The 15444-nt window shown below is 36.1% G+C and overlaps 2 protein-coding genes across 5 annotated transcripts; both read right to left on the bottom strand.

Moving 5' to 3' along the window:
* Positions 1–932: 932 nt before the first annotated feature.
* On the bottom strand, positions 933–10609 carry LOC122723355. Of its 4 annotated transcripts, none has more exons than XM_043955417.1 (6): positions 10179–10609; positions 9744–9790; positions 3063–3396; positions 2804–2930; positions 2307–2715; positions 933–1529 (listed from the first exon to the last, which is right to left on the bottom strand). In XM_043955417.1, exons 5-6 carry the CDS (start codon positions 2622–2624, stop codon positions 1104–1106), a joined length of 744 nt encoding a protein of 247 aa, XP_043811352.1. In that variant the 5' UTR covers positions 2625–2715; positions 2804–2930; positions 3063–3396; positions 9744–9790; positions 10179–10609; the 3' UTR covers positions 933–1103. The 4 variants fall into 4 exon arrangements, with proteins under 4 accessions (XP_043811352.1, XP_043811357.1, XP_043811355.1 ...); XM_043955422.1 differs by lacking the exons at positions 9744–9790; positions 10179–10609 and adding exons at positions 4503–4823; positions 4907–5380; XM_043955420.1 differs by lacking the exons at positions 9744–9790; positions 10179–10609 and adding exons at positions 3491–4219; positions 4303–4360.
* On the bottom strand, positions 3509–7179 carry LOC110608883. Its single transcript, XM_021748170.2, has 4 exons — positions 4907–7179; positions 4503–4823; positions 4303–4402; positions 3509–4219 (listed from the first exon to the last, which is right to left on the bottom strand). Exons 1-4 carry the CDS (start codon positions 7177–7179, stop codon positions 3509–3511), a joined length of 3405 nt encoding a protein of 1134 aa, XP_021603862.2.
* Positions 10610–15444: the final 4835 nt, after the last annotated feature.

Here is a 15444-nt window from a genome sequence, read left to right as displayed (position 1 = left end):
AGTCATGTTATGTATAATGATATTGAGGATTTGAAGTTGTGCTTGACCCTATGGATGTTGTTATCCCTTTTAATACATGATCTTACACTACAAAAAAACAGTGATTTAGCGACCAAAATTTTGGTCGCTAAAAGGCAGAATTTGGTTGCTATTATGAAATAGCGACCATTTAGCGACCAAAATGAAATGGTCGGTGTTTGGCTAGTCGCTAAATTTTTGGCGACAATCTGGAAATTGGTCGCTAAAATAGCGACCAATCAGCGACCAATCAGCGACCATTTTTTGGTCGCTAATTTGGTGTCATGGTTGAAAATTAGTCATTAAAATTTGGTCGCTAAATGGTCGCTGATTTGGTCGCTATAATTTGGTCGCTAAATGGTCGCTGAATTGGTCGCTATAATTTGGTCGCTAAATGGTCGCTGATTTGGTCGCTAAATGGTCGCTGTTTCGGTCGCTAATTTGGTCGCTATTTTGTTGTTATTTGATCGCCTCAAGGAAGAGTATTTAGTCGCTGTGTGGAAGTAAATTGGTCGTTAATTTTTGGTCGCGAAATGGTCGCTATTTTGGTCGCTAATTTGGTCGCTATTTCGTTGTTATTTGATCGCCTCAAGGAAGAACATTTAGTCGCTGTGTGGAAGTAAATTGGTCGTTAATTTTTGGTCGCGAAGTGGTCGCTATTTTGGTCGCTATTTTTTGAGAATTTAGTCACTCGGTCATTAATTTTTAGTCGCAAAATGGTCGCTGTTTTGGTCGCTATTTCGTCGCAAATTAATAGTAAAATTAAATATATATTTATTATTTAATTTGCTTTTGTGGCTAATTAATCACTAATAAATACTTTTAAATCTGATTCATATCATTTTTTCAATAAATTCATAAACCTGCTAAAATATCAATATGTACACACATTCCAATACATAAAACATCAAAGATAATATATAAACATCAACTTCATTTCATAATTGTGCAATCTAAAAATCCAAAACATTACTATAGTTCAAGACTATAAAACTTAAAATATCTCAAAATACATAATTAATCCAAATAGTATCAAATTCATATCATAAAATATATTATTAAAGTTAGTGAGAAATGATATCATGCTAATCTATATGTGAATCACCAGGGGATCTTTGAGCTGGAGGCATATCAGATGTTGATGGCATCAATGAGGAAGACTGCTGTCCCATCCTCGTTGCCTGTAGTTCATCACGCATTCGAGCTATTATCTGATTTTGGTCTTCTACAAGTTTCTGCAAACTATTATATTTCTCTTCAAACTTTGCTTCAATTTCCTTCTTCCATTCTGGTGATTGTGATGATGGAACATTTGTTGTTTTTCCCACAGTTCCTGTTTGAGAGAAGGCAGAAGATGCAGCACTACCTAAACCATAAACTCGACTTCCTTGCCATCCTCCTGCTGCAGTAATGAACAATTGATCCTCATTAATAGTTCCTACATCTCCTTCCACATGATCTGATCCCACATTCTGGCTTGAATGTTGTTCTTTTAGCTTCAAATAATTTTCCTAGAAAATCACAGAATAACAGTTCAATTTGAATACTAAAGTAAGAAATAATGGTAATACCTACAAGATATGACAATTATAATACCTGCAAGATATCACATTTACAATACTTGCAAGATATCATAATAGAAAAATCAATCACACAACTGAGAATCATAAACAATTTCCTTGTGAGAATCACCTAGATATCAGAATCATACTTGCAACTGAAAATCAATCAACAACTCAAAATCAATCACACAACTGAGAATCATAAACAATTTCCTTATGAGAATCACCTAGATATCATAATCATACTTGCAACCGAAATTCAATCACACAACTCAAAATCAATCAACAACTAAAAATCAATCACACAACTGAGAATCTTAAACAATTTCCTTGTGAGAATCACCTAGATATCAGAATCATACTTGCAACTGAAAATCAATCACACAACTCAAAATAAAAAATCAATCACACAACTGAGAATCTTAAACAATTTTCTTGTGAGAATCACCTAGATATCATAATCATACTTGCAACCGAAAATCAATCACACAACTCAAAATCAATCAACAACTCAAAATCAATCACACAACTGAGAATCATAAACAATTTCCTTGTGAGAATCACATAGATATCATAATCATACTTGCAACTGAAAATCAATTACACAACTCAAAATCAATCAACAACTCAAAATCAATAACACAACTAAAAGTTAATCACATAGACATCAAAATCATACTTGCAAGATATTACTTAGAAAGACAACTTGTTTATATAGAAACTTACATAAACAAGTTCAGCTCGTTTATCAACAAATTTGTTGCGATCACTCTTCTTTGTATGGGTGTGGAGAAACAACTCAGCTGCTGTTGGAGGAACTTTGTCTATCTTAGCATTTTGTATGCGTCTTGCATGCTCCTCATGTGTTATGGACCCACCTGTATGTTTAGAAGGACCAGCTCCTGCACCTCCCTTCTCTGTTAGGCGGTTCTTTGCGTACTTCACTGACTTTGCTACATACTCTGGAGTACTCCAATCTAAATTCCATTTATCCCAAACTTCATTTGATATATAAGCACTCCTCTTTTTTCTTCTTCTTTTCATTTGTCAGAAAGTCTTTGTATCGGGTAGCTGTTTTTTTATTCCATGCCTTCCTCACTATTGCAGCACTTCCCTCATCCCAGTGAAATTCTTTCTGTAAATTAATTTAAAAAACAGATGTACAATATAACATAGATTATAAGACATTTTATCTTTGTTAGAATGCATAATATATTGCGTACCTCAAACTCTCTGAAATAAAAATCTTTTGTGGATTGTGGGATATTCTTCCAGGAAGAACCCTCCTCGACATTGTACTTCTGAAAAATCTTTGTGCAGGCACCAGATGTCTTCTCAGAAGGTATAAGACTGTAATAGTTTAATAATGCGAGCATAATTTATAAATATTGAATATAATTATTTTTAAATAATTAACCAAAATGAAAACTAATAACAAAGATATGTAATACAATGATAAGTAATGTTATATATTATACTTACTTTCCGCTTGCATGCACATAACAGTAGGTCCTAGTAGCATGTGATGAGGATGAGGATGCAGATCGACTAGCACTCGATCCAGGAACAGAACTTGAAGAAGTTGGGGCAGTGGGGGCAACTGGAGCAAGTGGAGGGGCTGCAGGGACTGAGTATGATACAGGAGTTGTTGGAGTAAGCGTTGGGGCTCTAAAGCCAGCTGAAGAAGGTGCACTGGCTATAATGTCTCGACCACGAACAATTTCTGGATCACCTCGGCCTCGGCCTCTACCTGTACCTGTTAAAACACCACGATCAGCATTACGTGCATCTTCTTTACCTTTACCCCTGGCCATATCTGCACAAAAAAATATCCAACAGGAGATTAGTATGTTGTAAAAGTAAAAATAATCAACAATAATAAAAAAGATAATTAGAGCAAAAAAGTTTACTATACAGCTTAGAGTTGACTAATCTAAGTAATATTCATCATTGTCTGAAGTTGAATAATGATATGTCTCATCTTCTTCTTCTTCTTCAACTAATTCCGAAATCAACACTTCACCACCCGCTGGATCATTTAATGTCTCAGGTAATCCTTCTTCATTTAAGACTAAAGGCTGCAAAGTTACAGTATCTTCTTGATATGCATCTGTTGTTGACGCTGTCGAAGGTACAACAACATTTGGTAATTCAATCACTGGCCTGGCTTTAATTTTTATCACAGATTGCCAATCAGACCTTGCTCGTCTTAAAGAAGGATAAGGAATGTAATAAACTTGTTGTGCCTGGCTAGCCAAAACAAATGGCTCATACTTATGAAATCTCCTTCTTTGATTTACATCCACAATATTGTACATTAAATGAATTTTCACTCCAACATTTGGGGTAGGATCAAACCATTCACAGTGGAATAGAACTGTCCGCTTCATAGGTAAAGCCGGGTACTCTACTTCAAGAACCTCTATCAACTTACCATAGTAATCACTTGATTGATCACTATAGTTCGTTCCTTTAATGCATACACCACAATTCACCGTCATTCGATTAGCACTTCGTCCCTCAGTGTGAAATTTGTATCCATTTACATAGTATCCTGTGTACACATTCACTGTATTTAGAGGTCCTTTGGCTAAATCTTGGATGAGAGGATTGTTCACTGTGTTGGTTGGTTCATGTACCTATTACAAAAAGTTAACATATAAAATTAATTTTGATTCATTCACCAAATTCAGCGTAGTATTGCAAGTATTATAAAGCTTACGTATGCTTTGAACCATGTGGGAAAGTTATTCTCCAATGTGATGTCTACCTCCCCATCGATAATGTTAGGTGATATCCTCCGTAGTTCCTCAATATATATTCTTGCATTATGAGAAATTATACAACTTTGGTTATTTCCATGAATATATATACATTTTAGAAGACTATTAAATTTATAATTTGGCGGTGAATTTCACTTACTTGATAAATGGCGAAACTTCTTCACAATTTAGTAAGATATATAAATGAGCTGCATTTCTTTCATCCTTTGTCAATATCCTTTTCTTTGATTGACCTATGGGTCTACCCGGATATTTGAATATTGATAGATTTCCTTCAATCTCCTGATCTTTCACTACACCACCATCATCATTACGTGGAACCCGTCGATGCCTTGTAGAAACATGTGACTCAAAATAGTAAGCACAAAAAGAAGATGCTTCTTCTACCAAGTATGCATTAGCAATTGATCCTTCAACTTTGGCTTTATTTTTAATATTCTTCTTTAAAATTCCATTGTACCTGTATTACATAATTAATTAGCATACAAATTAAGCATATTAAATAATTGATATTTTGAAAAAGCAGCAGTGATTAATAATTACCGCTCATATGGATACATCCAACGATATTGCACTGGACCCCCAATGCGAGCTTCATATGCAAGATGAACTGAAAGATGTTCCATCGAGTCGAAGAAACCCGGAGGAAATATTCGCTCCAATTTGCATAGTATAACCGGAATGTCCTCTTCAAGCCTTTGCATATCTTCCTCCCGTAAGATAGTACTCGTTAGTTGCTTAAAGAAAATGCTTAGCTCGGTAATTGCTTCCCACACTCTCATTGGTAATAATTCACGAAAAGCAATAGGCAACAACCTTTGCATGAAAATATGACAATCATGACTTTTCATTCCAAATAATCTGTACTTGTTCATGTCGACACATCGTGCCATGTTAGACACATAACCATCAGGAAATCTGAGTCCCTTCATCCATTCACAAATAACTTGTTTTGCCGGTTTGTCCAATGCATATATTGCTTTTGGATACCTGCCAGTTTCTGCATTAATCTCCAACTCAGGCTGCCGACATATTTCCCTCATATCTTCTCTTGCTTTTGCATTATCTTTTGTTTTGCCCTCTATATTCATAATGGTATTGAACAAGTTATCAAAAAAATTCTTTTCAATATGCATTACATCAAGGTTGTGTCTAATAAGCAAGGAACTCCAATAAGGTAAATCCCAGAATATGCTGCGTTTCCTCCATCCACATGTCTTACTAATAACAGCATTAACAACATCTGAACCTGGATCTGTCACTCTCATTAATCCAAGACTCTCTATCTCATGCAAAATTTCCTCTCCAGTCCTTACTAGAGGTGCATGTTCAGTTACAACTTTGTTTTTTCTAAACCATGATTTATTCTTCCGCCATGGATGGTTATGGTTCAAAAATTTGCGATGATTGTCAAACCAACATTGTTTGCCACCTCTTGGCAAAGTAAATGCATCAGTGTTATCCATACAATATGGGCATGCAAGCCTTCCTGCAGTGCTCCAACCAGAAAGCATGGCATAAGCAGGAAAGTCACTAATGGTCCATAGCAAAGCAACCCTCATGAGAAAATTTTGCTTCTTATCCACATCATATGTCTCAACCCCCATGTTCCATAATTGTTTTAGTTCTTCAATTAAGGGTTGTAAGAATATATCAATTTTAAATTTAGGATTATTTGGGCCCGGAACTATAACAGTGAGAAACATATATTCTGACTTCATACATAGCCATGGCGGAAGATTATACGGTGTCAGAATGATGGGCCAAGATGAGTACTGTTGGCCAGATTGTCCAAATGGTTGGAATCCGTCAGTAGACAATCCAAGCATCACATTCCTTATCTCTGATCCAAATGATGGATAACATGCATTGAAGTGTTTCCATGCAGGAGAATCAGATGGATGATGCATGACCCCTTCCTCATATTCATGTTCAGCATGCCATCTCATATGAGGTGCTGTTGCGTCTGATGCATAAAGCCGTTGTAACCTTGGAGTGAGAGGAAAGTAATACATCTTCTTATATGGCTTATGAACAACTTGCTTTGTCAAGCTGTTTACCGTGCGTTTATATATAGGAAGCTGGCAAAACTTGCATTCTTGTAACTCAGCGTCACCAGACCAATATATCATGCAATTATTTCTGCAACAATCAATCTTTTCCACTGGTAGACCCAAACCCTCAATTAACTTTTTCGTTTTATAAAAATTATCAGGAAGCACATTATCTTCAGGTAGAACTTCTTTCAAAAACTCGACAATCTGATCAAAACATTTTACAGAGAAATGATGCTCCGATTTCATGTTCATCAAACGTGCCACAGCAGACAGTTTTGTGTGCTTATTGCATCCTGGCCATAACTCTTCACTTGCTGCTTGTAACATTTCATACAACCTTTGTGCATCGGCATTAGGTTCCTCCTCCATGAATTCAATTTGAGGCGGTAAACCAAACCCTTCAAGTACCATTTCATGGTATCGGCCACTAGTCCCAGTTTGAAAATCATTTTCCATGATAGTTTCAGACAATAGCACACTAGAGGTACCTTGATCATCCCAACATTCACCATGTGCTGTCCACCTGTAGTAATTAGGGACGAAACCATTTTTCATCAGATGATATCGTACATCGTCCACACAGAGGAACCTCCGATTCGAACACCTTTTCATACTACAAGGACATCTTATATTCATACCATCCATACATTCAGGATGGGTTGAAGCAAATTGTATGAACTCCTCTAAACCATTTAAAAATTCAGTATTCAACAACCCGTCCTTGAGCCTATTATACATCCACTGTCGATTGGCATTCATTTTCCTACACAAGATATGTATAGTAAAAATATATAAATTAAATTCATAAAAATCGGAGGAGGAATTAAAGTAAATTGAGATAATTTTGATTATGATTTTAATTACAGTGACATTTGCATATAGGTGAATATTACAGTGATTATTTATAGTTGATTCTGCTTAATATATATTAAATAAAAAATAATTAATAAAAATATATATTAATTTATATTTTTAATGAAGTTAATAGTTAAAAAAATATGTATTTTTAATTTTATTATAATTATATTTTATATTTTTTATTAATTAAAATTTAATTTTTTAAAATTATTTCAATTATACAGTAATATTAATTATACCATTAAAAAATTAATAAAATTATCATGTTATTTTGTCAAACTCATTTTACATGAGCAAAATTTAAAATTAATTATAAAAAAATAATATATTTTATTTTTATTATAATTTTATTTTATTTTTTATTTTTTATTAATTAAATTCTATTATTTTAATATTTGATTAAATACACTCTACCTTATTTATATAATTAGAAATTTTAAAATTATTAAGTTATTTTTTATTATTAAATATATTTAAAAATTACTATTATTATTATTATTATTATTTAAAAATTTTTATCAATAGTTTTATGATAATAATAATTTATTTTAATTTTATTTTAACTAAAATTAATATCAATATTTTTTTAATCTATCTAATACGTTTATAATTTATCATTATTTTTAAAACTATTATTAAAAAAATAATATTATTAAATATATTAATTGTAAAATATTAAAAAATAATTAAAAATAATATTTAATATTATTTAATTTAAAAATATTAAAAATAATAAACTAATTTTTTAAAATTTTTAAATTTTATTCTTTTCTAAAACTTACTGATGTGGTAATACTCACATAATATTAATGAATAACATGATAATTCTGTTAATTTTTAATATTATAAATAATAATATAGTATAATTAAAATAATTTTAAAAAATTAATATTTTAATTAATAAAAAAATATAAAATATAATTATAATAAAATTAAAAATCCATTTTTTTTGCGGTCAACTCTTTTTAGTAACATATATGAAATTGTTTGTTCATTATATTATATATAATAATTAAAATATAATTTTAAAAACATATTTTTGAATGAATTTGAATATTGTATACGATTATGATTAACTTAATATGTTTTTATATTTTTAAATAATTTACTAATATAAAAAAATAATTTAAAAATTTTTTATAATTAATTTTTTTTAAAAAAATAATATAATCTAGATAAAAAATAAAATCAAATAAGCTATCAACCCATGGAAGCACTAAGCAACTCTATAATTAGAGCAGATAAAAAATACTGTTGATAGATAATCTATCAGTTACATAGCAACACTTAGGGTAAACTATAAGACTTGCAGTTCCTAAAGTTTAGCACTTACAAACAATAATCTCCATCAGATTAAAATAGGAAAATTAATCAGGTCGGAGAAGGATTGAACAAGAATATAGGCCTCAGACAGGTGAGGTTGGTTAAGAGGCACATCTGATCCAGCAAACCAAGTTCTCTAACAGGTTAATATTACAGTACTTGGTGAAGGGTTAGGGTTAGGCCCATTCAACCCATCTCTGTTTTCTATATTTGAAGAGATGGAGGATTAAATGTGACACACAAACTATGGACAACAATAATTCATACAATTATGACAAAATATCTGGCTGCAAAACATAAATAGAAAATTAATATTTAAAGTAAAAAACAGAACCTAATCATATTGATTTTATGAATTTTTGGTGTGTTGGTTTTCTTTTTCTCTGGAGCTCCCACAAAAGTGTACATTTCACTTGATATTTAAACACTCGACTCAACTGTAGTTCCTTTTTCTTTGCTGACAATGTGCTTCATATATAATGTAGAATGTGGTACTCCTTAGCTCACTCTCCCATATTGCAGTTCTAATGGTCGACACCATTTTCTCAAGGGCTGAATCAGCCAGTTAGGCCTATCAACCAACACATGCAGAATTTTAAAAGAAAGGGTCTTAATTAACCTTATAATTCTCAATTCTCAATATGAGGCTATCCCATTGATAAGCCTGCCAAACTATCTATAAAAATGCGTTGTAAGTTGAATTGGTCATAGGTCAGTATCACTTCACCAGAAGTAGTAGCACTTAAAAATGATTAAAAACTTTTCCATCACTGTACATTCAGCAAGAACACTTTTGTGGATTTAACACAACAAGAAATAAGAAGAAAAATTCTATACGCCCTTGGATATCTACAGCATCCCATTAAATGTAAACATAAAAAATGCCATAAACTATAATTAACAGGTAGAACTGAAAATGATACATGAAACAATGTCAAACTATAATTAACAGGTATAACCAAAATCGATAATAAACACAGTATTGAAGTAGGAATGCAATCACAAACCTCTTGACGTCAATTGATTAATAAGTGGGGAACAAATCAATAAAGAATGGCCTACAAGAATATGAGCACAAGGTAAGAAAATATACAGGTAATCCTGAAAATTCAGTGTGAGAAATAATCAACTACTGTACTTACCAGAAATGGAAACCCAGAACACATCCTAATTCAATGATCCACGACACCTGAGCAAGGGACTTGATCAAATTAATACAAATAACTCTAAACAAATTTGTGCAGAAGTACCTCACAAGAATGGTTAATATTACTTTAAATATTAATATCATCTCTGGAAAAAAAAAAAAAAGAACTCCATGAAAACTTGCAAAATAAAAAGCATAACATATTTAAGTTGAATTATCAACATTGCTAAATAATAAATTTTGTCATAAGGAAAGAACTTGAACTATAGAACATGAATCGCAAGAACAATGAACTAGCAGGTTGTCTAAATGGCTAAAATAATTACCAATTTTCAATGACAAATATCAGGAAGTTATTTTCTTGTTCACAATTTGCAGAATCTATAATTACCAACACTTTTCTCAATAGTGTAAAAAAAATTTACTTAACTTTTACAGTTGCTGATGAGGACCGAGGAGGCGAAGACTGAGAACTGAGAAAGCCTGAGGACTGAGGAAGACAGAGGATTGAGGACAACCAAGTTGCTCACAGCGTTGAGAGCCGATGGACTGGAGAGCGACGGCCCAAGAGTGCGTGAAGAGCGACGACCGACGATTGTGTGGAGACTGGAGAGAGAGACTAGAGAGCCACAGAGAGGTACAGTCGGCGACTCAGTGTTGCAAGCGAAGATCGATGACCCGAGTTAGCTGCAATGGTTAATCGGTCGATGATGTCGGGAGGAGAGTGGAGGTTGGACGGTGGACAGTGGTGGAGCTCAGTGCTCAGAGGAGAAGAGGCACAGGCATGTGTGACGGGAGGGTGAGGCGGCGTGGAATTGAGAGATTAGCGTCTCTACTCTCAGTGACTGAGTAAAATGGAAAAACAAATGAGGGATTTAGGGTTTGGTTTGTTAGTGTAGCTAATTAGGGGGATTAGGGATTATAATCCCTAATTAGAGATTAGAAATTAGGGATTAGTAGGGGTGAGCATTCGGTCGGTTCGGTTTAAAATCAAATCGAATCAAATAAATCGAAAATCAAAATTTTAGTGTTTATGAAAATCAAATCGAACCGATTTGGGTTAGAAATAGAATCGAACCGAACCGGTCTGATTCGGTTCGATCGGTTTCGATTTTAAATAATTTTTTAATTTTTTAAACTTCATTTTTAGTATTTTAAAATTTAATTAAAATATTTTAATCTTAATATGATTTAATTTCTTTATATTATTGAAAAAACATATTATTATCATTAATCGGTTCGGTTTGATTTTTTCATTTTTTCAGATCAAAACCGAACCGAATCGAAATAATTAAAAATTTTAAAATTAAAAACTGAACCGAACTGAAATATATAAAAAATTGAACCAAATTTTCAAATCGGTTCGATAAGATCAATTTTTTCGGTTTGAACCGATTTCTGCTCACCTCTAGGGGTTAGAGTTAATTTTGTTAGGAATTAGAGATTAAAGATTAGGAATTAGAGATTAGGGATTAGGATTAGGGATTAGGGTTAGAGATTAGGGATTAGAGATTAGAGTTAGTTTTGTTAGGAATTAGAGATTAATTAGGAATTAGGGTTAAAAATTAATTAGGGATTAGAAATTAGAAATTAGGGTTAATTTTATTAGGGATTAGGAATTAATTAAGGATTAGGGATTAAAATTAGGAATTAGGTTAGAGTATCCTTAAATTGTCAAAACGACGTCATTTTGTATACCGAATTAAAATCACTTAATTTAAAATTTTAAATTTTAAATAAAATAAAATTTAATTCAAAATTAAATTAAAATTTTAAAAAAATTTTAAATAAAATAAAATTTAATTAAAATTTTAAAAATAAAATGGTCGCTGATTGGTCTCTAATTGGTCGCTATTTAGCGACTAATTATTTTAGTCGCTAAATATGGTCGCTAAATATCCCCGCCCAAAAAGTTGTCGTAATTTCGTCGCAAATATGGTCGCTAATAACTAGCGCCATTAATTCCCGCTAAATTAGCGACCATTTTATATTTGGTCGCTAAGTAGCGACCAATTAACGACCAAAAATTGGTCGTTAAGCTTTTTGTTAAATAAAAATATTATTTCATTCATTCAGTCGCAGAATGGTCGCTGATTGGTAGCTATATAGCGACAAAAAAATTTGGTCGCTAATTTTGGTCGCAATTTCATAGTTTTTTTGTAGTGTTAGATGCTTTATGATGTAGATGTAAACCAACTCAACTTATGATGTATCGCCCATTGGGGCATTGATGAGATCCCACAGAGGGGTCAATGTGTATAGTTATGACTATGTTCAGTGCATGCACAGGTTGAGGTTGGTATATGTGAGAATGTATGAAAGAAAAGTTTTAATTTCTATGTATATTGTTGATCATGTATGGGATTAAACAGGTTTACAGGTTACATGTTAGGCTTGCTACGGGTCCCGGCGGCCTTAAGCCGACCTGGATCCTAGCGCCGGTAGCGGTCCGATTTTCGGATCGTTACAGGGTCCACCTCTATCCCATTTCCTGACACTACATGCCCCAAGAAAGAAATACTCCTCAGCCAGAACTCACACTTAGAGAACTTGGCATACAAGCCATGTTCCCTCAAGGTCTGCAGAACTAACCTCAGATGATGGGCATGCTCCTCTGCATTCCTAGAATACACTAAGATATCATCTATGAAGACAATAACAAAGTGATCCAGGTATTGGCTAAACACTCTGTTCATGAGATCCATGAATGCTGCAGGGGCGTTTGTTAACCCGAACGGCATTACAAGGAACTCAAAATGCCCATATCTGGTCCTGAAAGTTGTCTTTGGCACGTCTTCCTCCCTTATCCTTAGCTGATGGTACCCCGATCTCAAATCTATTTTGGAGAAACAACCCGCTCCGGCTAGCTGGTCGAATAGATCATCGATCCTTGGCAGAGTGTACCTATTATTGGTAGTGACTTTGTTCAACTGCCTGTAGTCGATACAAAGTCTGAGGGACCCATCCTTCTTCTTTACAAACAAGACTGGAGCACCCCAAGGTGAGGTACTCGGTCGGATGAAGCCCTTTTCTACCAGCTCTTGTAACTGTTCTTTCAATTCCTTCAACTCGGCTGGGGCCATCCTGTAGGGAGGGATAGAGATCGGTCTAGTTCCAGGCACCAACTCTATCTCGAACTCTATCTCCCTAGCTGGTGGTAAACCTGGAAGCTTGTCTGGAAAAACATCCTGAAATTCTCTGACAACTGGCACCGAGGTTGGCTCCCTGACCTGATGATCTAGCTCTCTCACATGAGCCAAATACCCCTGACATCCCTTCCTAAGCAACCTACGAGCCTGAAGAGCTGATATCAGACCTCTAGGTGTACCCCTTTTGTCTCCTCTGAAGACGACCTCTGACCCGTTCTGATCTCTGAACCTGACTACCTTGTCTCTGCAGTCCAAGGTAGCACCATGGGTAGATAGCCAATCCATCCCTAGAATGACATCAAAATCTGTCAAATCTAGAACCACAAGGTCGGCGGAGAGGCATCTTCCCTCAATAAAAACTGGACTGTACTGGCAGACTGACTCTGCCACTGACGGGTCACACTTGGGTCCACTGACCCATATGGGACACTCTAACCCAGAGACTATCAGACCCAACCTCTCAACGGCTCTCGGAGCAATAAATGAATGAGATGCACCCGGGTCCATTAATGCATACACATCAGAACACCCAATGACGAGATTACCTGACACCACGGTGTTGGATGTGTTAGCCTCCTGTTGAGTCATGGTAAAGATCCTGGCTGGAGCTGATGGACCTTCACCTTTGGAACCAGAAGAAGAGGCTGCCCCTCTCCCTCTACCTCTGCCACTGCCCTGAGTTGTGGCTGGAGCTGCTGGCTGTGCCACACTACTAGAAGCTGTCTGCTGGGGTTGGCCCATAAAAGGTGCTCTAGGACACTCCCGAGCCATGTGTCCCTCCTGTCCACATCTGAAACATGTATTAGTCCCAGCCCGACACACTCCCTTGTGTGGCCTCCCACACCTTAGGCATTCTGTACCATCTGAGCCTGAGCTCGAGCCACCGCCAAAACCCAGACCGGATTTCAACTTACTCCAAAACTTGTTCTTCTTCGGCTTCTTGGTGGTGTTATTCCACCTCTTGCTACCTGAGCTCTGAGAAGAGGGACCTGGCCCTCCTCTGCCTGAGGTCTTAACCCCTGAAGACTGGGTCACTGACTGCTTCACTGACCCCTCAACTATAGCACTCGCCTCCATCCTTCGAGCCATATCCACCACAGTGTGGAAACTTTCCCTCTCAACTGACTGAATCAAAGAGGAGTACCTAGAATGCAGCTTCATAACATATCTCTTGGCTTTCTTCGAATCTGTATCTAGAGCTTGCCCTGAAAAAGGCAATAGCTCCAAGAATTTATCCGTGAACTCCTCTACACTCATGTGTTCTGTCTGCCTCAGCTGTTCAAACTCAATCATCTTCAGTTCTCTGGAACTGTCTGGAAAAGCCCATCCAGCGAACTCATTTGCAAATTCCTCCCATGTCATGCCGTCTAGCCTCGGGTCCACATAACACTTGAACCATTCCTGTGCCTTTTTGCACTTTAAGGTGAACCCTGCCATCTGAATGGCCCTGCTGTCATCTGCCCCTAGCTCATCAGTTATCGTCTTCACTACTCTCAGATACTCAAAGGGATCATCCCCTGATTTGTATTTGAGAGCATCCAGCTTAAGATAATCTGTCATCTTTACTTTGCTCCCACCGGCTGAGCTAGGCCTAGAAGGTTGAGTAACTGGGGCTGCTGGTTCTGTAGGTGGTGGAGGTGGGGGTGCGGCATTCCCCGAGGTGGGGTTTGCCGGGTTAGGATAGAAGGGTGAGGGTGGATAAGCTGGGTACTGTGTATAAGGTGGATAGAAAGGTGGATAAGGCATGTAGGTAGGGTAGGGGTTAAAGCTGGAGTAATCCGATGTGCCTCCCATCGGATACCCTAAACCCTGTGGAAAGGGTGGATAATGGGGTGGAAAACCATACCCCGAGGCCTGAGCGCCTCCCTGTGACTCCCCTGTCCCTTCTTCTGCCATGCTGACATCCAGATTCCCATCCCTCCTCTGATCCTCTTCCATAACCTCCCTCACATCTGAAGAACTTCCTCCTCTATCAGTCCCCCTTCTGCTAGCATCAAAAGACCTTCTAGGGTCCCTTGACACTCTTTCTCTGTTTGATCTACATGACATTGCCCTAGGCAATGCAGGAGGACGGGCGCTCGTGCCCTCATCCTCAGGTGGTACTCCAGTCAATCTTGCAGATCGACGGGTTCCTCTCATCCTGTTTTCTGAAAAACAGTACACATCACACAAACATTAGCATCATATGGTTTATGTGGAAACACATGAACCCGCATCACATATACATCATTCATATCATAGCATCAATGCACATGTATATAATCATGGCATTTCACATCATCATACAAGACAGGACTCAACATCCTATCCTAGTGGACATGATCTTCCTATTGTGCTTGACCTTCTAGAACAATCTATGAGCCCGACACTCTAGGTCCGATCCTATGAACCTAGGGCTCTGATACCATTCTGTAACGACCCGAAAATCGGACCGCTACCGGCGCTACGATCCAGGTCGGCTTAAGGCCGCCGAGACCCATAGCAAGCCTGACATGCAACCTGTAAACCTGTTTAATCCCATACATGATCAACAACATACATAAAAAT

This window comes from Manihot esculenta, chromosome 1, assembly GCF_001659605.2.
Source record: "Manihot esculenta cultivar AM560-2 chromosome 1, M.esculenta_v8, whole genome shotgun sequence".
NCBI classification, from domain to species: domain Eukaryota; kingdom Viridiplantae; phylum Streptophyta; class Magnoliopsida; order Malpighiales; family Euphorbiaceae; genus Manihot; species Manihot esculenta.
This window is presented reverse-complemented; position numbering and strand designations above follow the sequence as displayed.

Coding starts and splice junctions, on each gene's coding strand:
- LOC122723355 (XM_043955417.1), bottom strand. CDS start 2,624: ATGAAAAGAAGAAGAAAAAAGAGGAGTGCTTATATATCAAATGAAGTT. Junction 1,530..2,306: donor AACGAGCTGAACTTGTTTAT/GTAAGTTTCTAT, acceptor GTGATTTTCTAG/GAAAATTATTTGAAGCTAAA.
- LOC110608883 (XM_021748170.2), bottom strand. CDS start 7,179: ATGAATGCCAATCGACAGTGGATGTATAATAGGCTCAAGGACGGGTTG. Junction 4,824..4,906: donor TGGATGTATCCATATGAGCG/GTAATTATTAAT, acceptor TATGTAATACAG/GTACAATGGAATTTTAAAGA. Junction 4,220..4,302: donor CCACATGGTTCAAAGCATAC/GTAAGCTTTATA, acceptor TTTTTGTAATAG/GTACATGAACCAACCAACAC.